Below are 22,325 nucleotides of genomic sequence, written 5' to 3' on the forward strand. Positions count from 1 at the left end.
CCAGAAGGTTACTTTAGAAGGAAAACCCCACACATTTAGAGTGGAAGACAAATTGGTAGTTCTTTAGGCTAAAGTTTCCACACTACTTTCTCTGTTCCCTCCCATCTCCACTTTGAAACAGGATAGTCACAGCTCTAGCTGCTGCAAGCAGCAACTGCAGAGCTGTACTTTTTCATGCAACTTTTTTTCCACTTGGAAACCTGAGATTTGGCACATGTGCTGTAAGCTCTTGAGACTGTAATTCACTGGGGCTTTGGAGAAACAAAACACAAAGCCAGCCACTGAGAAAAGTCCTGAGCATTACATTATGGGAATCTGCCTTGCCAAGGGACTAAGGCTATGTCAGATGCCAGGGGACACAGTTATGTCAGCAGACAGGCTGATAGAAGAAAGCAGCCCAGCTGGCTCCAGGGTAGAGCCCAGCCTGTTTGCATCCAAGTACAAAGTATGCACTGCCTGCACATCACCACTGCAACAGTCATCCTTTGCCACCCTTCATGAATATAACAGCAAGTGTTAAGGCAGTAACATTTTAGGTATTTGATTCAGCGCTACTTTTGTTCACACACACCAATGAAAGGAAAATGACAACACCTTCCCAAACATGCTCTGACAGTAGTCCATTCCTTGGAATTCCCTTCAAATATGGCATTGGCATAGGACTTATTTCTTGCTTTCTACTAAAGCCCTAGTGATTTAACGCTTGACACATTATGCAAGTTCAACTCCATGCCACACATCAAATAATGATTAATAAGCGTAGTATAACCTCATCTACCCCAAACACACAATACATCTTATTCTTTATTATCAAATTGTCTCCAACATAAATTACATCCAAATTATGTAAGTTTCAAGAAAGTCAGATATTTTATGTACAGTATTTGTCTTGAGTCAGATATATCTTTATCATTTTAATCTATAACAAAAAGCAAACCTACATCAGTACCAAATAAAGCATTAAAAAGGTAACAAATATATAACTTTTTAGAAATGCTTTCAGAACACTAAAGTTAATGACAGATTTTATAGTGCAGCAGTCTTGGGTTTTTAAGCTCTTAAACCATTTCTCTGTTTCTGCGGATAGCACAGCAGAGAACCATACTGAATATCATGCCGAAAATCTGTAAAGAAAACAAAAACATTAGAAACTGGGAGACCAAAGCACATTCTTCTGTCAACATGGGGACAAGCATAGCCTCTGGGCTGGGAAAAGTAGCTATGTTAAGACTCTATTCTGCAATTCATGTCCCTTCTCCCTTCCTCTCCACCCTCAAAATTTCACTCCTCATGAATCCCCTTCATGCTCAATACTTCAAAATAAACAGCTATAAACCACTATCTCCTAAGAAGTCTTTGATCATTCCAGCAGATTCACATCCATGTCATACTTTCCTTCAGAGAAGTCAAACAAAAATGTTTTCATTTTCTTACTAGCACTGTTATTTCAGTTCTCTAGCAGATCCTTAATAGTTCTAAAAGGAGAACAAAAAAAAGGCAAGGATTCCCAAGAGATATTAGGATTATGTGGGCTGGCAACATGACCAATACATCTTCACCCTGTATTTATACACACACATGCACTACTGATAACTTCACCATTACTAAAACTACAAGGAGGCAGATCTTAATCCAAAGCAGAAGCCAGGAGGTCCAAGACACCCAACCCTCTGTGCTGCCTCAGGGCCCTGCAGTACACACCCCAATCCTGCTGGTACTTGTCATTACTAGAATGGGCTTGTAGGCTGCCATGTCAGGCACTGTTCAACAGACTTGTGCAGCAAGTATCCTTTAGCCACACAGCTACCCTTTAAATAACCCGAAAACTCACCATTATTATAGCAATGCCCAGGCCAACTGCTCCAATCACATTCAATTTTGAATTGAAGACATCATCAATGGCAGCAGGGCATGACTGAAAAGAAACAGACCATTCATTAGTGTTTCATACATACATACACGCTTGCTTGTTTGAGCTCGAGCCTGCCAACTGATGCTACACCTTCAACCAAGTCTGCTTGTATTAGAGATGAAGCTTTTGAAAACTGCTCTGAACTGGCCTTTATTTTCCACACAGAATCAACTAGGTTAGAAAAGACCTTTAAGATCAAGTCCAACCACCACCCCAGGACCACCAAGGCCACCACTAAGCCATATCACTGAGGACCTCATCTACATGGTTTGTGAACACTCCCAGGAACAGCGACTCCACCATTGCCCTGGGCAGCCTATTCCAATGCCTGAGCACTCTCTCTGTGAAGGAATTTTTTCTTAATCTTTAAAGAGCCAGGGATATTACAACACAAACTGGAGAAGTAACTCTACTCTTCAAGTACCTAAACCTCTTGACTGTGCCTTGGTTACAGCAGGATTCCCTTGATCAAGTAGATCAGGACCAACACCAATTGTACTAGAATTGGCTTGTTACTACTGGCTGTCATCATTTAAGTTGATGTATTGCTCAGCCCTTCCTGAAACAGATTGAAGCCACTCTTAATATTTCCAATTGCTATTGTAATTTTCCAGACATGGTAATGACAGGATTTCTTGAAGTGCATTGCATACATGCTAAGCTGTGGGTAGTTTCATAGATATGCCAGTTTGAAGCTCCTAGCACAGTGAATTACCACTGCAACTAGAAAAGTCAAGTACAGTCCTTTCTCCAGCAAGGACATATGGCAGCCAAAGAAAACGGCAAGGAACTTTTACAAAGGTCTAAATCTTTACAAGCCTGGTAGCTGGTCAAAGCCTCATCCCAACTCCTGTCCTATTTACTCCAGCAGCAGGCTAGAGTGAGCTGCTGAAAGCTTTTCTCTTTAGTTGTCCCTTATACAGTCCAGAAGGAAAGACTGAATCAAGTATTAAAGGGATATACTGGTGAGAATTACTCAGTTAAGTCAGTATCAATACAGCAGTGCTTCGTAGAGGCACACAGATGAGCCACACCATTACATCCCTTTAATCTCACAGTCTATATACTGTTTTTCTACAATTGAGACTAGGCCATAAACAAACCACAAGATGAAACCAACAGATGAAACTTAAACACACTTAGCAGAATAAAGCCAAGCAATAAAACCTGCATGCTGTCTCAGCTACTTCCACATAGGCTAACTCATAGCAGATTGTACTGATAAGACTAAAAATACAGTCTAAATACAGATTTGAAGTGTTTCATGTGGTCAGTTATTTGAAGGCACAAAATTATCTGCAGCAAAAGGAACACCACAAGTAATATGAAAAAAACAAATTAAGTCATTAACTTTAATTTCTGCATCATAAGAAACTTATTTATACAGGAAGACTCATACAGGCTGTCCTGGAGCATGAAGTAAAAGCAACAAGTAAGAAAGAGGAAAAGGGGTAGTTAGGAACTATACAAGATGCCACAGAGAGCTATGGCATACAGGCACCTTTGCAGCAATTTCAACAGGGGAATCATAATAGAGAATTGGCTTCACAGTGACATACTCACCAGGCCACCAGTGCATTACCCTCCCTTTTCCCCTTCAGACCTGCTCCCACCTCATGCTCCCTAACCAAGAAGAAAGGCAACAGCTCCCATGCAGCACCAGGAAGTTGCTCTGGCAATAGGAGCAGCCAGGAGGAGAGCCTTCTAGCCATTTTTTTTAGGTGAAGTCTTATGCTGTCCATCCCTCTAGCAAGCCCAGTGACACAGATCATGCACTTCCTGTCCAAGTTCAGATTTCCTGCTGACTCTGCTTGTTCTTTCCATAGTAATAGTATGTTGATTTTCCACAACCAGACTGAATATAGACATAATTTGCAAAGTGCAATATGGGTACTTCCCCAAGGACTAGAAGGGTTTACTCGGAAACATGTTTCTCATTCTACTCATTGGGCAGAACTGTTGAAGTAAGTCATGCTTTACCACTACAGAAAGCGACTCAAGCATGGTCTTCTTTGGGCAGGTGTCCATGAACTGCTGCTCCAGAACTCCTGTAAGACCACAGCAGTCTAGCTATAAGAGAAAACAGGAAGAGAACCAGGTTAAATAATCCTTACTTTTGCTCTGCATTTGGAGAAAGAAATTACATCAGGTTATCACAGATCTTGTGCAAATTTGCTCAGAAGTCCTGCAATGTCCTGCCCCAGCTCCTTTCTCCCCCCACCTCCTGGAAGGATGGGGAGGAGAATCAAAAGAATGTAACTCCAATGGGTTGAAATAAGAACACCCCAGTAACTAAGGTGTAACACAAACCACTGCTGCTACCACCAATAACAATGATAAGAGAAATAACAAGGAAGCGAATACACCCACTCACCACCCACCAACCGATACCCAGCCTGACCAAGCAGTGATCTAGCCCTTCTGGGTAACTGCCCCCAGTTTATACAGTGGGCATGACGTGCTGTGGTACGGAATACCCCTTTGGTTAGTTTGGGTCAGGTGTCAGCTTCCCCTCCTCCCTGGCAGAGCATGAGACTGAGAAGGTCTTTGGTCAGAGTAAACATTACTGAGCAGCAACTAAAAACAGAGTTAACAGCACTGTTCCCAGGCTGAAAGTCAAAAACACAGCACTTGCACCAACTACTAAGAAGGAGAAAAATGACTGCTACTGCTGAACCCAGGGCAGTAATATAAGCCTCATTTTAAAAAGCCCTTATTGCATAAAAGGAAAAGATTATGAAAGGAAGAGCTAGATCTCAAAGCACAGACACATTTTGATGACAACCTGTACCTCTTACAAAGATGAGCTCTTCACAGAGATGCAGGTATGCATACTACAGTGTCCCTAGATCAGTACCCACAGATCTAGAGTTTAGCACCTTGCTTCTGAGTTTTAGGAAAGCAAGGTTCTATGCATTTCAGAGGTTCAAAGGGACAAAAAGGCATACTGAATTCACTGACACAAATACCTCTGCAATTTGTTACTAATACAAACTGGTTTCTAGTTAGTTCAGTACAACAACGTAAAGGGACTAGATGACAAAACAGTGTTAAAAAGCTGCATTACTGTCTCATTTAAGTATAACCACATACTTACGGCTAACTGAAACGCTTTCAGGGTCTCTCTGGCAGGTGCCTGAGATCTCTTTTCATAGGTTTCCATGTAGAACTCCTTTAACTCTTCAATAACCTACAGGACAGCAAAGAGTTGTGGTATACTACTGTCTTACCTTAGTATTAATTATGAAAAACTCATTTTAAGTCAGTCATTAACAATTCTGCAACCTGCAACACTCATCCATTTGATATGTAGAAACAGAAGGTGGACGGTATTTCTCACCCAGAACAGGTTAGCCTAACTGGTATACACCCTAGAAACCACACCTAAACAGGTAAGATTAATTTTCCCTTCTAAAGCTCTGAGGTTCTATGAATGAAAATACCAAATCTTTGCCCACTGGTTACATAAAGATATTCCCTATTCATTTACGTACCCCAGAAGCTGCTGTATTTCCCTCCTGTATAATGTAAGCAGAAAAGCAACCCTGATCACCAAGCAGCTTACTTTGAAACAAGATAATCTTGACTGCTTGCAAAGAGACAGCCCTAACCAGTTATGTTTTAGCTGCAGAAACATTCAGCCCCTATCTGCCCTAGCTTATACCTAGAAAAGGTAGAGTTTCAGTGATGGCCTGCTTCATTTCATAGCTTAACCAGGTACTGCCTGAAGGTCATTTCTAGCATGCAACACCATCTTGGATTGTGGCTTCTCAGCTACAGACTCATTATTAAATTATTGCTTTGCTACAGCAAGTCTTCTTCCTCTCCCCCAAATTCCCTGGGTAATCAGGATTTGAGTAGTACAAATTTCAGTACAGAGCTAATTTTATGTGGGCACAGTTACAGAATTACAGAATGGCTGGGGTCAGAAACACCTTTAAAGATCACCTACTTTAGACCCCCACCATGGGTAAGGGCATCTTTCACTGAAGCCAGGTTGCTCAAAGCCCCATCTAGACTGACTATGAACACTACCAGGGATGAAGCATCCACAGCTTCTCTGGGCAGCCTGTTCCAGCATCCCACCACCCTGCCAACTTCACAGCAACCTACCTTTTCTTTGTTTGCAAATCCCCAGATTGCAGCAGCAATTTCAAGGGCAAAAATCACAAATAGGAAGAGGAAGAACTAGAAAAGAAAGATCACATTAAGACCACAGCACCACAAAAGAGCATCATACACATGTACTACAAGCTTGTTGAGTCCCCAGGTGTCCACCATTGCAGGAACCCTCACTTAATCAGGTTCCAGGTGGAGGTCTGAAACACTGGTAAGACTAGGAAAGAAGCCACATTGCTTTGGGTCAGCACTTCTTCCCAGGAGCATCAGAACACCCAGCAGTGTTTCCCAAGCAGAAGTCCTCCTTTTTGATCAGTGGTAATTAAAGCCAATCATTTGTTAACTCAGACTTTGAAGTTGTTCAGGTCACTCAGGCACATCAACAGCTGACACCAGTTCTTTTCTCTGGTTTGTCACTCCTATTGCTTTAGGAGTCATTGCCTAGGAGCTTTCCATCAACTCCTAAAGAGCTAATGGTTACTACTTTTTTTGTGTAATCCATAAAATAGAAATAAAAGTGTCTGCTCTACATTTAATTGACTACCAGGTCCAAAACACAAGGCACTTTAAAGATATGGTCAGAATTACAAAGGGCTAGAGACATAATTTTACAAGAAAAATATGAAAGCAACTTCTTCCATGCCACAAAAGGGGAATTGTTTGTTCACCAGCTATAGCAGTAGTCTTTTATTAACTACATCTGGTTATTTGGATGAGTAGTTCCACAAGTGTACAGATGTGCATGAACCCAGTAAGCTCTACTGGCCCCTCCAGTCTGAAAACAATGAGGTTGCTCTCCAGTAACTGGCTTGCAGAGCAGTTGTTAACTGGAAGAGCTCATCCTGTGATTATAAACAGTAGAGGCTTGTTGTTTCAAGGATCAAATACCACAGTTCTGGTCTCATGCATAACACAGCCTTCAGAGTTCAGGGCAAACTGTTTAATTAGCTTTACTCTTATCAATATCTTAAGTCCTGTGTCCACATATACCCCTAGCCTTCATACTTTAGTGTCTGAATATGTCACTAACTCCTGAGGTCATCCTGTATTCAAACACAATAGGGACATTTGGATTTAGGGTCAGAAATGGAAACTATATTTAACACTTTAGTGTTATGTAAGTGACCAGGAGTTTAAACATTGTGGAGCCAAAACAACCAGCATCTATTGTCCATTAACTGCACAGTAATGTTTTCCTTTCCTCACTATGCTGCTAAAAATTTAAACACTGCTCTAAGCACTTACCAGGCCAAGCATACACTGAGATTCCTGCAACGCACCACAGCATCCCAAGAAACCAACCAGCATCATAAGTGCACCAGCTCCAATAAGGATGTAAACACCTAGGGAGGACAAAACCAGACACATATACAGGCTGAGACCTCAGCAGCAACATATAAGATTAGCTGCTCCACAAAAAACATTTGTGATTTTTGACAAGGCATAAGGTTTTTACTGAGGTGTTCCAAGCAAAAAACCCAAAACCAAACCAGGGGGCCATGCTTCATTTTCAAAGCAAACATCAACACTTACAGGAAAACTGATCAATAGAAGTTTAAACTTGCAACAATTAATGTGTACCACCACCACAGTTTCACAGGTTTTAGACAATGGGCAAGATAAAGCCATCTAGGACAAGCTGTAAGACATTTTAAAACTGGCTCAGAGCCAGAGTTATTAACTTATCTTCAGATGAAGAGTATGTTACAGTCAGAAACAGCTGGAACTAGTGATATCAACATTAGAGAATTCTTGAAGCATGCTACCTCTAGGAGAATGGTTATTAAAAGGCATTATAATCATCTGCCATATGCCTTTAAATGCTTTCTACCCTGCTTCTCCATCAGGAAACACTGAATTGTGTCAGTGTCAGTTTCCATGTGTCATGACCGCCAGTCATGGTGGTAAAAGTCTACACTACCTAACTTAACAGCCTCTAAACTACAAGAGGCTGTTTTCTGCCTTTGCAAAAGCAGATACTTCTTCAAACCATTATCAAGTGGCTGACCATGTAGACTATTCTGCCCTGAATTTAGGTAGTGTGCTGGATAGAGGGCAACCATTTCTGGGCTGAGACCTCATTTATGCCAAATCTTCTCCTCCTAGGCTTGGGAGCCACCAGCATTAAGCATGACAGCTGCTAGGTGGTGAGAGCAGCAAGATGTAGTGAGCAAAACAACTCCCAAAGGATGGCAAGAAACTATTACTGGAGTGGTGAAACATGAGGCAAAGAATTAGCACAAAGCATGTTAAATCAGTATGACATTTCTATCAATATAGACAGAAATACAATTCTGGCCTTCAGAGACCCAATCAATACTATTTAAAGAAAGCCATACGTAAGCATTTGCAAACAATATTTTCTAGATGCAAGCCAGTAAGATTAGCTGCCAAAGTAAACATCTGCTTGATTAAGTGTATGTAAGGGATTAAGGGTGACATTTCTATCAGCAGGAAATTCCAGCACTAGTTTTTTTTACCCCAGCTTAAACATTTTCCATTTTGAAAAAAAGACCATCAGAACCTCTTATTTCAGTCCTATAGAAAGCTTTTGTGGTAACTTGCTTCATTACTTTGTTACAAATTGGCAGATTCTTTCAATTTCCCATTGTGAACTGCAGTCAGTGACTACTCGCAGAAAGATATGTTAAAACAATAATTCCTATTAAAGTTTTTTAAAACTCACTTTAGCCTACAGATATTTTAGGTAGGTTTCACTGGCTGCATTGAGCCAGTAGCTTAAATATCAAATCATAAAACTTTTATGTTTTTAGGAGGTGAAAGAGTTGTTTTACACTACCCAAAATAAGACTTCTTAAATATTCAGCTCAACTGCTAAGTTTAGATTTCTGCTCCTTTTCCAAAGAACAGTTAAAAGCATCTGAAAATCTTCCTGGCAGCTGCCAGAAGAACCCAGTTTGTTACCATGCCAGCATATCAAGGGTGAAATACAAGCTCTCACAGGTAAACTGTCTGCTGTGGATTCTTCACAAAGTCACAGAAGCATTTCAATAATCCCAGCCTAACCACCCTATGGACAGCCAAATGATGCCATATAGGACATGGCAAATCTAGGTGCTACAGGGATGCAAAATATGTATGTACAAGAATTGTCCAAATCAAAGACAACACATATACATAAGGTATATATTTGGATTTGCTTTCTTCCCAATTGTTAGAGGTCTTCAAACACAACTACTCAGTTTCAGCAAAAGGGGCTGAGCACCTACAGGTAGCAACCACCAAAGCAGCATGTATTCCTCTGCCCAAGCCTAGAAGTGAATGTGGAGATCAAAACGTTACACTTAGGATAAGGTCCGATTCAGTTAGGAATTCTTAGAAGATGAGAATAGCAAACTGAACATGTGTTTGTTCCCTACTTAGTAATCCTGCAAAATAGAATACATCAAGGAATAACTTCCACCTGGCCTAACTGAAGCTACACTGATCTAGGCTGCCTCTCATAGTTGCTCATATAAGCCAAGATATTTGCGCATCCTTTCCATTACATTCAATATACATTAGCATACATAGGGCTGTAAGAGTTAGACAATATGCTCCTCCTGAGAGATGAAGTGATAGAGTTGTGGATTTGGGTAGCTCAGGTTGGAGAGGAAAAAATTAGTTACTGATATCATCTGTGACTACTCAGTTTGCAGTGAAACTTTGCTGACTCACTGTGAGAAGCATCAAGAGGAGACATCTTCCGTGTTTAGCAGGAGTCCCTGGGATTACAACACACTTACCAACAGCACCCAAAGAGGAACTGCAGGGTTTAAGCTGGGAAAAAGCTGAAGTGATATACAACACAAAGAGCCAAGGAACCACTAGCATGATGCTGCTGCTGTCCGTGCAAGAGCTCGCAAGAATGGCTCGCCCCCTGCACCAGCCAGAGGAAGCTGCTCTCCACCCTGCTGAGGCTATTCAGGGCTGATACATCTTTAGCCTTCAAGGAAGGCTAAGGTTTCTAAGCAGCCTGGAAATCAGGGTGCAAAAGTGCAATCTATCACCACAAGCCATCTCCTAGCTTACCTGTGTAAAATGTTGTGTTGTTGGATTCCAGTTCAAAGATGCTTTTGGTCTGCGAATCAAACCGAAGCCATAGTCCAATTGCAAGAACTGCTGTCCCTGCAAGCTGCAAGAACAAGTAAGCCATGTTAGATAATACAAATACGCTCACTTTTGCATTAGTAACATCAGAAGTAAACACAGGATACAGCTCTGTTATTTAAAGAGGTGGTGACAAAGAACCAGCATAAAAGGACAGGGATACCAAAACAAGAACAAACTTAGTTTCTGACAGGCGGCATCTTGTTGACAGATGCATTTATATATTAAAGTACAATGTCACACAAGAACAATACCATTCTTATTCTTTACTGAAAATGCCTGAGGTTTATCCAAGTGCCAAGTGTCAGTATTTCCAATATCCCCTCCACCCACCATTTTATTCTGGGTGACTGTAATGACACTGCATGGCTTTGTAATCTTAAATCTTCACACTGAAGGACAAGTGGATCAGACGAAAACCCACCATGCAAGGCCAGATAAGTTTTAGCATGTTAAACAGACTGGTAAGAGTTCAGCATACTACAGCAAAGCTTTTAGAAAGAGTGGTCTTTCTTGCAAAACAGGACAAAACCAATCCAGTTAAGTTACCACACTAACAGGAAGAGGCAAAATACATGCTGCTGAAATAGGAACATTGCTGTGTGCTGATCTGGAACAATGCAATCAAATTTTAGATAATATCTAGTTTTATTTTATTATCATCTCTGCCTGTGTGTCTCCAGGTTCCTCTTAACATCAGTGCCTGTGTTTGCAGTAAATCACTGTGTGTATAAATTAGTTTCTGGATGAAATATCTGGAAAAAGGTATTGGAGAAGTGTTGCAGGAAAGAGGGGATTGCACTTGGGTAAGGCAAAAGCAACAGTTTGCTTTGAACAGACTGAATCCTTCCAGTTTTAAAAGGAAAAAGCCTAGGGTTGTCTTGCAGGCAAAAGAGAAGCCAGGGCAAACTAGAAAGTTTGAGTGTGCTTCTCAGCACACTTCTCTCCTTTGAGGACTATTTAACTATCAAAAAAACTCTACAAAAGTGAGATAAGGGCAAATACCATGCACTGCAGCAGACATTTAAAATTTAAACTTGAGAGTAAACAACAAGCTTCATAAGTCTAGAGCTTTGGTTAGGCAAAGCATTTATGAAGAGAAAAATCCAAAGGCTTCTCCAATAAGTTCCTTCAAGAAGGGAACAACATACTTGATTTACCTCCAAGACACTGGAAAGTGTTTACTAATGTCAGTATTCAGTGAGAGTATGGAAAGGCATTCCCACAGAAAGCACCTGTGAGTATACTCCTTCCACAACAAGCCCAACTCCCTCAACCATGGGAGCCCTTTCTCACTATTGTGAGAGTATCACATTCAAGGATGGACACAGATTTGCTGCCCACAGCTGTCTTCTCTAACCTCCTAAACTTGTTTACCAAATAAAATCATAGGGAGAGCTTTGGAGATTCACACAAGGGGCTAAGCAAGAGTTTAAGGGAAGGTATATCCCTTGTAGCTTCTCAGCAGAAAGGGTCCCAACTGAAGTGCCAAAGGGCTCAGGTATCAGTGAAGAAAAGCAATAGGCCAGCTGCACCACAAAAACCAGCATTTCTTGTGTGGCAGGTGCCCAACTCCCAAGCCTGCCTCAAAGAGAAGGTGCAGAGCTCTAGCTGGGAAAAAGATGAAGTGATACATCATGCAAAGAGCCAAACCCAAACAGAGGTTTCCAGACCCATGCAAAAGCACTTTATTGGTGTCACAGGTGTGTAGGTGCAGGCTTACTCACAAAGCACACAGCAAGAACAAAGCCTGCATATACCTGCCACTTTCCTTGTTAGGGCTGCACTGACAAAACAATGTTAAATTATGCTGAAGAACCTCAGTAGCACACAGTATGTCACAACAACATTATTTCAATTTACTGTGCCACAGCAGTACCCCAGGGGAAGGGAGAGGTGCAGTGGGGAGCCTGGCAGAGAGAAGGGCTGCTGCTCTACCTGCACTCACTGCTACAGCATCACTTACAAAAGCCTCTCCAATCTCATCTCACTTCATTGCCCCTGTTCGGAAACCAGAAGTGCTTAGTGACGGAAGAACACCCTCATGAACTGTTTCTAGCCTACTGCTAAGTCACACAATATTAAATAATATTCTGCTTGAGACTCACTTTCCTGGCTCAAGCACTCTTCAGCTTTTATAGGCACCCAGATCAGCAGCATTAGAAGAAACCTATAGTCCCTGCTTGTTTTGCTAGGAACTCATGAATTGCAAAGCCAGAAGCCTGAGCACATGCAGCTGTCTGCTTCTACCTGTGCTTGTGGCTTGACAAACCTAAGTGTGCAAATAGAGAGCTCAGGGGCAACACTGCACATTGAGCACAGCACAGCAAGGGGACTGCAAATCTAAACCCCAGAGCTGATCCCCCAGCAGACCTTTAAGGCCAGAGTATTCAAACTGAGAAGAAAATCTAAGCTATGTTACAACTGTGCAGATAATCTTACAAGTCTCAGCCTTCTGCTTTGGTTGATGACCTCTTCCAAAAAATCAAACTGGGAGAGATCACATACCCAATATTATTCCTTTCAAAAAACACACTTAACTCTGTGTGGTGGTGGGGGGAAAGGTTAAGTGGCATGTTTTCCCCTTAGAAAAGCCAATCTGTGGAAAAAGTTAAGATGACCATAAGGAGGCCAGAGACTTACAAGATCATAGAACAGCAATAGTGCCAGCTATCTGTTCCACATCACTAAAAAATGGTAGGGTTAAAGTGATGATTCTGTCCATCACAGACTAGGGGAAAAAAACAGGTCCTTCTTGCAAGAAGAAAAGTGGCTTTTTGTCTCCGTTTGAGGAAAGCATACTTGTGTTCTCAGTTCATGCTCTCCTTACCCACAATGACCACTGCACTAAAAAAAAAAAAAAGGCACTTTTAAAGCAGAAGGCAAGAAAGTAATTTGAAGCCTCAAGTTTCCATCAAAACAACAAGAGACCAGGGCACCAACACCAGAGGAAGAAGCAAGCACTGCCCCATGGGCACCACTGCAATTGGCAGCATCTCAGACCAATCTGATACAGCAGAGGCTGGTACACAGCCACCTCTCTCCTCACCCAGGCTGGGCCAATAGCTTTTGGCAGCTTTGTCACAGCAGTTTTGGTAGCTGTGCTTTTCCTCCCCAGGAAGGGGGGGGTGCAAGCTCCCCTGCCCAGGTTGCATGGAACTATATCCACTGAAGAGCTGGTTGTTGGGTTTTTAACCCAAGTGTTTTCCCAATCTAACAGATCAGATGACCTGTTTTGTCATAGGAGTTGAGTAATACAGGATATTAGTAAGATCTATCCTGTGCTGAAAGAAATTTAACAGGAAAAGAACAAAACTGTTTCCCTGAAACTTACCACTTTGTGCGCAAAACCCTACAAAACTAGGAAAACAGGTTTGTGTGCTTATGAAATACTTAGTATATTTCTGTAGCAGCAAGTACAGGAAAGGGACCTCTGAAGGTAGAGGGTTTTACCAATCTGACTAAAACATGAAGGGTACTGTTCACTCCCTGTATTGTAAGAGTTTGTGGCAGTGGTTCTCGTGCATGTCCTGGCACAAGTATGCTACCAACATCTCTGCTTGAGCTAAGGAGGCTTCCTTGTGTTTCCCCTAACCACTACAAAGCATCTTAGAGCTCCCAGCAAATTTCTGCTTGACTTCATTACAGAATAGACACATAACAGACATAAGCCAAAGAAAGATAAAAATACCAGGTTATTCCTCCTCTAGTCTTATAGGGACTCCTAGTTGCTTTTTGCATTGCATGCAAATATGACCCATTGCCTCACAGGATCTACCGTTGCATGCATCTTTCTGCCTGCTGTGACAGGAAAAAAAAGCTTTTCTTGATCTTTGTTTCTTACACTGCCTTGTGCCTTCTCTAATAAGCTTCTTGTGCAAGATACCTTCTCCCACCTATTCAGGCTCCCAACACTGATGAGTACCTTCTCCAAAGTCAGCTCTTGCCATCTCCCCCTTCCAAATTACATGTTTTTTCCTCTGATCGTATCTAAGGATGTGTCCCATTATTTATCTTTAATACCCTACTTTCTTTTACCCTTCTGTGACAAGAGAACTGACAAAGGATCAGTCCACTGCAGAGGGCAGTCACTATATACTTGAGATGAGAAACAACCTGTCCATTCTGGAGGCAGAAGCAATATAGACCACTCTGCCTTCCTCCCTTCACCATACTTACCAACTTCAGCATCAACTTGGAGCATTCAGTGCTGAGGCACACTATCAAGCAATTCCCACTGCATTTTTTTCTTCCTATAACACCTGAGTTTCACAGATACCATCTCCTAGCAGAGGGCTTGCACAGGAGTAATTAGATTTTACTAGTGGTGTAAAAACACATCAAAAGACTGTGCTTTTCAAACAAATTCCAATCTTTGTTAGCGTATCCCGTGATATAGCAGTGTGTGACAGTACTCTGGAAAGCTGGAAGGCTTATTCTGGGTTTAACCACTATTTTGCAAGGACCATTTTGTACAGTTCCTACTGACTTTATTGCCTTGACCCATCTTGAGAAAGGACAATCCCCTGGCAAGTACCCCACTTGCTGCAGACACCTTACAGCACACTGCAGAAGAACCACCTCTCAAGGGGCTCAAGGTCCAGGCAGCTATCTATCCCTTAGAGCTAGCAAATAAAGCTTTCAAAGGGGTGTGTCCCCTCAGCATCCACCAGGTTACCCTTCAACAGCATGTAGGCAGGGACAGGGAAGAAATACAACACTGCAATAACTCCTCATATATAGATCAAAGCACATAGAGAAAAGGCCTTTGTAAGGAAACCATGGATTCTATTTCAGCACATATTAGGTGAAGCTTATATCCTACTTCTAACAAGTTTATGGCGTTACCTCTAGCAGAAGGTAAGTCAATGTGTGGAAATACGACAGTTTGTAAAAAAAAACTACTACTTTCAGTTCTGTCAGCTCAGCATTGCATCCATCAATACTGTTATTGATTCTTTCTTGAAGATGATATGTCAGGCTCTATGTGGTTGCTCCTTACACAGGTTTTACCCAGGGCGTGGCAAAAGTAGACTGAAAAAAGCCACTATCTTCCCTTCTTCTCATAAACTGAGAAAAACATTTAGCTAAAATCTGACTCAGATCTTCTCCATCCGACAGACAACTAACTTTTTCCTGACTGACCAACCAAGACTGTGGATTAACTAAACCAGGGCCAGATGTATAATATTGCAAAGCACATGGGCAAAGAAACTGAGAACATTACAAGCAGTAGAACAGTCCTTTTGTCCTGTTACTTGCTGGTACTCTATAAATAAAACACCATAAACAGTAAGTACAGATGAGGCTCACCATCAATCTAAACCCTTAATTACAGGATTAGTGTTACCCACTAACAGCACAGGTTTTCAAACTTCTTTAAAAAAGCTTTCCTAACAGATGTGTAGTGAGTGCTAGCAGTTATATAAGAAATTGCAGATATTCCCAAACTCTTTTAAAAGAGCAGACTGGAAAGGAAGGATTTTCTTTCTGCTTAAACTAGTTTCAAGAATGTTGTGGACTAAGTTAATGTCACAGCATTAACTGAAGTAAAATGGTGCTCCAGTACAGTAGGAGCAACATTACAGAATTCCTGAACCACAGCCAGGCCTAGTACCCATTTCATACAAGTTCCTATTCAGAAGCCAGTCTACTATATTTGCAATTTAAATTGCAAATAGGAGCTAGGACTGCTAGAACTCTAAGTACAAGTAGCTTCACATCAGGTTTCTCAAGGCAACATCCTCCAACTCCACTCCTGACTTCACAGCACTTAAGAGTTAAAATACAGTGCTGAGCCCAAGCAGCATTTTGATTCATACACACTGCAGTCAGCAGGTAAATTGATTTATTACAGAAAACAAAAACTAACTTGTTTCTTTCGTATATGTGTGCACATATACACACACGTGCATATTCCCCTATCCATCCTGCAAGTCCTCTTCTCCACTTGAGCAAGGAAGACCCTCTTCAGCAGTCAGAGCACCAACCTGCTACTGGCTGTTCCTGGTGCAACATGAGCAGAGGAGATTATGTCTCAGAGCAAAGTCACTGGTTATCTTCAAGTTACAGAAGGAAAAAAGCCCTCCAGGCCTAATCTTGCTAATTGTACTTTAGCAGGCACTCCCTTAGACAAATGCATTTGTTTATATAGCAGAAAACATTCTGAAGAGCAGAGTGCCAGGACAAAACAGTTGCTTTGTAATGTAAAGGAACAAGAAAATAATTGCTGTAACACTCAACATGAACTCTGATGCATGGTACAGCACTTCTCTGCCTCTAATACTTAAATTATAAATATTAGCAGCAGACGCCTGTGTTCTACAAAATTCACAAGGGGAAAAACACAGCATTTAAGTTTAATGATGCAAGCCCTTGCTTTTGTTCAGCAGCAGAAAGCCAGTGGGAGAACACACAGGCACATGCTCCATATGTGTGGCCATGCTAGGCACCTGCCTGACATGCACTGAGCTGCTTGGAAGCCAATAGTGTTTATTAGGAAAAGACTTTGTCACCAGGGCCAACAGCCTGAGCAAACCCTGCAAGTTAAGGGAGCTCGGCCAGAGGTAATCACTCATTACACTGCTCAAGGTAATCAAGCACACACACTAAGGTTCTTCAAGACCAGCTTTGCTAAGATCACTCCACTGCTTGGGTTTAAGGCACATAACATGACTTTTCCATTGACTTCTTGGCCAAGTTTGAGACAGCATGGTAGAAAAAACATATAAGTCTTTGTATTAGTTCCGTACCAACCTCAACACCTCCCTCCCCACTCCAAATCAGCCCCAGAACCTTCAAAGACCTGAACTGGTAGAGCTTTCATTACAGACCAAACCAAATCAAAGACACCAGGGCCAGCACTAGGAACACAGGAACTGCATGCAAACCCAGATGAGACTATACCACCCTGACAAAAACAGCACAACAGGAGCTAGGAGCCTGGTGTCTGCAGTAATAGCTGAACCAACAGGAAAATGCTGCCACCCCTCCTTCCCACACCTCAGAGGGGACTGGATCTCCTTACTGATGTATTCAAGCACACTAATAAAAACCGTTCCTTACAAATGCAACAGTTAGCCAGACTTCATGAGCATTTGTAGTAGCCATCCATGAGCACCCTCCCTCTTCCAGTCAGGCCACAAGCACATCCTAACCAAAGCTCTGGAATCCCAAAAGTTTCAGAGGACACCATACTAGCTAGATAAATGCCTGGCCTTGCCAACTGGAGAAAGTCATCAGGCCGGTTATGATCACAATCTAGCACAGCAATCTACAAGGGCCTCCTCAGGAAGGGTTATCAAAAGGCAGTCAGTAGCATTTCCCAGGACTAGCCTCCCTGTTCACATGCTAAACAGGTTGTGCAGAAACAGACAATACTTTTAAAGAAGAAAAATTAACATAAGACTGCTGCACAACATGTTAGCCAGGTATGCTTTGAACCACATGCTCCACATCTGCTGGGTATAAAGCACAACCACTGTTCCAACAGCTATACCCTTTTCTCCTGAAACTTCCTCTTTACAGACTTAACACCTGTCAGTTCTTACCAACTTTTTCAATACAGTCAGGTCCTACCTGGCCAGTTGTGATCCTACAGACCTCTAGCACATTTTCCTCATTTCCACACTGAAGAATCCCAATTCACTCGCAGTTCCCGATAGCAAAACCCCTCCTCTTCCTTTTCCACAAATCACCAAGCTCTACAACTTTCCCTTCAAAGTAGACAGAAGGCCAGAGCAGCCCATAGCACTGCAGGACATCAGCACACCATGGATTTATGCAGTGGCATCACCTTCCCTCTTATGTCTTTTACTTGTGAAGCAGTTTTCCTCTTGCAACTGAACACTCAGCTGGTGCTTTTGGGAATTCATCACAGACCCTTTTCTCCCAAATCATCATTGCTCTGTTGAAGAAGCTGCCCCTGAACCAACTATTTCACAACTCCAAGCTGCTTACTACTCATGCTAACACACGTTACTCTATGCCTACCTGTGGCGTATGTCACATAGCCTGCTACATTAGCATGCACCTATCTTCAGCACAGCTTAGAACGGATGCTGCACAAGCACCAAAGTGTTACTTCACATGCTTGTCCAGAGTAGGTGGGACTGCACTAATCACCACTCAGTTCACTCCTCCATACCAGCTCTGTTACTTCTTTCTACTGCAAGAGATTTTCACCTCATCTCATCCCCACAAAGAACTTACTCCAGAACTGCTGAGTCTTCTTTAGGAGCTCTGTGATTTCCAGGAGACAATGAACAAGTGAACTAACATCAACCAGCCCTTGTCTCTAAGATTCAGGCTTTTAAAGACTTTAACAGCTTCATGAAGTCCAGCTGCCCCGCACAGTAGCCATTCTCTCTTCTCCAACATCACAGCTCCATGTGTACATCAACTTTTTACTTCTAAAGAATCTTCTCCTCTGCCTCTTCCAGAAGCACCATGTATGCCACTCTCTACATACACCAGAATATTATAAAACAAAACCCAGCCTCAAATTCACTGCATTCCAGCCCTCCAGCACCGAAGTGGGTGGTGAGCATAGGTTTTACCTAATCACAACACATTTATAGTTCTGAAGCAACTGTTGTGTGTGACCCTGCAAAGATGTTAATCAGCATTTGCTATTGTTGTCTCACCACCTTTTCATCAAGAGGTCAATTCAAGCTTATGAGAGATTCAGAATCAAAGGTAGGTTATGGCACAAAACTTCCCCAAGGTATTCCCCAAGCATCGCCAGCAAGGGGAAGTCCTACAGAACATCACTTCCCCACACACATCTGGACTGATCACTGCCTCTAAGGATCTCTCCAGGAAGATCCCTGGTCCTCATGTGTCTGAAGAGAGATATTTTAGTTGGGTTTGCTTCTGCAAGTTATTCCCCTAAAGCTTTCCTTTGGCTAGCTTTATCTTTGTATTTGACACACCAGTATTTATCAACCTTTCTCTCGGACACAGCTTCAACTTTCTCAGAGTTTCCCAATTCTTGTTTTTATACCAAGTTGTTTCACACTTTCTGCTTCTTTTCACCCTTGCCCAAGTCACTGATGGAGGCAAATACAAGCATGCAGTCTACAGATACCTGCAGGTTTGCTGCAGACTGTTTAAATTCCTCACCTGTCCTTTTAGGACAGCTTATTTTAAAAAGGAGGTATCGTTTAAGCTTCACAGGATCTTTTAGAGTCTCTTGCTCCAAAAAGTGCATTAAATCAAACTACATTACCATCACCAAGTAGTGTGTGGACAATAGGACCTCACACCCAGGACTACTCAGAAGCAAGCAAAGGCTTTTTTTGGGGGGTAGGTTCCCAAGGCCAAGAGCCAGTCACTGATTCTGCTTTAAATTTTCGGGTCAGAATTGCACTCAGGCACACCACTTTTGCTCAGTCTATTTCCATTACTTCGTAGACTTTTCACATCTCCAGTGCCATATAAGAAACATTAAAGTCTTTGTATTAGGGTTGTTCCTGCCCTCTAGTGCTGCCCGCCCCAAGACACTTCTTTTTACACTGTTCACCAAGGCCTAACATTCTGAAATAGCCCAAGATATTGCTACTTTATTCCTCTAGAGGACATGAGGTTCACTAACACCATACTCTAAACTCCCTTCAGCAGTTTTGTTAGGGCACAAATACATGTAGTGAGCCATGAAAGCCAAGGACTAATCCAGCCAGTCTACAAATACTTATCTCTGGCTAACCCGAGCTGCTTGCATCTACTGCCTCTTGGTACTTCCTGCCACTTGTTGGGATACTCATAAGGAAAGGAACATCTATCTCCTTTTAATTCTTTATCTTCTTACTCTTTCTCTTCCTTCTCCCACATCTTATATAGCCCCCTGAGAGGGCTACTTGAAAAGCATCACTTTCATGGCTGCTCTGGGCAACAGCTCTACTCAGGGCAGCCGAACCAGCTTACATGTGGTATGGCCCCATTCCCCACCACTCTTCTTCCCTTCCACCTTCTTGACAGGTCAAGCCTACATCCACACTTACTGGGCACCCAAAGTGCAAGTAAAGCTTCCGAGCTTTATTACCATGACACCCCCAGGCAACAGGTACCTCCACAGCTACATAATGTGTCGTGTTCTCAGCCACGGGCTCCAGACAAAGTGGCAATGCTCACATTAAGAGCATCTTGGAGACAAAGCCTTTGCCACAGCAATAGCTCTTGTGCTGTAACATAGTTTGTAGGAAGTCTGCAGCTTTAAAAAGAAATATAAAAGACCAGAAAGCAAGCCATATTTCCTATGGTTTCAACAAGACTTTCAGCACCCCGCTGACTCAGAGGTTTCAGCCAGGGCACTGGTAGGCTTTTCTTTTTACTAGTTATAACCTTCTGAATATACGTCCCCCACTCACCCTCCTGGTGAGTCTCAGGTGGCAATCAATGCATGCTTTCCTGTACCCTTGTAAAGTTCCTCTGCACAACCTCCCTCAACTGCATCCCAATTTCATTTCCTTACTTTGCTGAAAGCCATTTTTGAGTGATCACAAGTATTTTATCTGTTTGCATTGCACTGTCCGGCCATCCCACACGCAATATTCTAACTCCAGAAGTGAGTTTTTTCCACAGCTCTGACTTAATTTCTCCACATCAGATGGTAAAAAGGAGTCACAAGGCCATTTCTTTGCTGTAGCAGATAGCCAAGAGAAAATCCATTTTTCGATCCTCGCACTTCACGCCTGCTGTAATAGGCACATCCTTGGGTACTTTTCCATAAGGCAGAAGATGCCAAATTCAGACATCTACACCCCAAGTGCTTGAGAAGCACCTCTCAGTTAAGCTATGCTTTCTGACAGAGAAAGATAGTCTTGCGGCAAACTGCCCCAGCGATGTGATTCCTACTCACAGGGGTAGTGTGCTCCTACAGATTAAACTACTACAGGATTTTCTTTACAAGACGCTGCCGGGAAGATAGGAGGCAGAAGCCACAGCTCCAGCCGAGGCTCCCACTAACGACCGCAAGCGCTGTTAACTTGCGAGGAACCGGCTTCTCGAAGGCGTTTACAGCCGTCGAGGCGGAAAAGACCAGGGAGAAACAAGTACAACCCTCCAAGAGTTTCAGGGGGAGCGCCGCGTGTACTGTTGGAGTGGGAAGCGCTACCCCCCCCGCACACGTTAAGAGCCAGGACACACACCTGCCTTACCTAATCGCGGTCCTACCACCACATACACAAACACAGCACGTAATCGGACAGCATCAAAACCCGCCCGCACCGGCGGGGCCGGCCAGGGGAGAGATACACCGAGCCGCCGCTGGTGCCACCGCCCCACTAGGGTATCGCGGCCACACCGGGGAAACCCCCGTAACAGGAGGGAGAGAGGTGGGGTAGAAGGACTGTGCACCCACCCCTCTCCTCCCGGGAACCAGGAAAAGTAAGGGAACAGGTGAAGCCAAACAACGAAAAGCTCCAACCAAACCACCGCTCCCGGCGCTTCGTCCCTCCCCCGCCCCGCTCCCCTCCAGCTCCCTCCCGGACAGCCCCACCGAGCACGTCTCGGCCCCGCCGCGACCCAGTCCGGGAGCAGGTCCCTCACCCAGAAGATGAAGTTGAAGCCGAAGAGCAGGTACTTGATGCACTTGGTGCCTCCTTTGACAGGCATGGTGGCTGCGTGCAGCAGCAGGGACGGCAGCGGCAATGAGCAATCCGCCTGGAACCACTCCTTAAATCCGTCTCTGCCCAGGTTCGTCCCGGGCTCTCCCCGCCCCGCGGCTGCCCGGCCCGGCGCTCTCCCCGCCCCGCGGCTGCCCGGCCCGGCGCTCTCCCCGCCCCGCAACGGCCGCCCATAGACCTGCCCCCGCCTCCACCCGCACCTGCTGCCGCCTCGCCCCGCCCCGCCCCGCCCCAGGAGCGGCAGCCTACCGTCGCTGCCTGTCCGGTGAAGGGGGGCGTGTGTGGGGGGTCCTCCAGGGGTCCTGTACCCACGGTCCCGCCGCCGTCCCGGGGAGGTGGTTTAGTGCTGCAACAGGCGGGTGTGCGAGCACACGGGAGGTGGATGGGTTGCGAATCTGTGTGTTGTAAGCGCGCAATTGTTTGGCCTGGAGAAGAGAAGGCTCCAGGCAGACCTTAGGGCAGCTCCCAGTGCCTAAAGGGGTCTACAAGAAACCTGGAAAGGGACTTTTCACAAGGGCATGTAGTGACAGGACAAGGGGGAATGGATTTAAACTGAAAGG

At 43.6% G+C, this 22,325-nt stretch overlaps 1 protein-coding gene across 1 annotated transcript; it reads right to left on the reverse strand.

Annotated features, from left to right (window-relative positions):
* Window positions 1-786: 786 nt before the first annotated feature.
* Window positions 787-21,865, reverse strand: CD9 (CD9 molecule). Its single transcript, XM_061476321.1, has 8 exons — window positions 21,689-21,865; window positions 10,064-10,166; window positions 7,277-7,374; window positions 6,026-6,100; window positions 5,010-5,102; window positions 3,893-3,982; window positions 1,832-1,915; window positions 787-1,124 (listed from the first exon to the last, which is right to left on the reverse strand). The coding sequence occupies exons 1-8, from the start codon at window positions 21,752-21,754 to the stop codon at window positions 1,059-1,061; spliced, it is 675 nt and encodes a 224-aa protein (XP_061332305.1). The 5' UTR covers window positions 21,755-21,865; the 3' UTR covers window positions 787-1,058.
* Window positions 21,866-22,325: the final 460 nt, after the last annotated feature.

The sequence above is a fragment of the Pezoporus flaviventris genome, unplaced genomic scaffold (genome assembly GCF_033815535.1).
Source record: "Pezoporus flaviventris isolate CSIRO_AGI_PZ_B2104156 unplaced genomic scaffold, CSIRO_AGI_Pfla_v1 ptg000096l, whole genome shotgun sequence".
Taxonomy (NCBI): domain Eukaryota; kingdom Metazoa; phylum Chordata; class Aves; order Psittaciformes; family Psittacidae; genus Pezoporus; species Pezoporus flaviventris.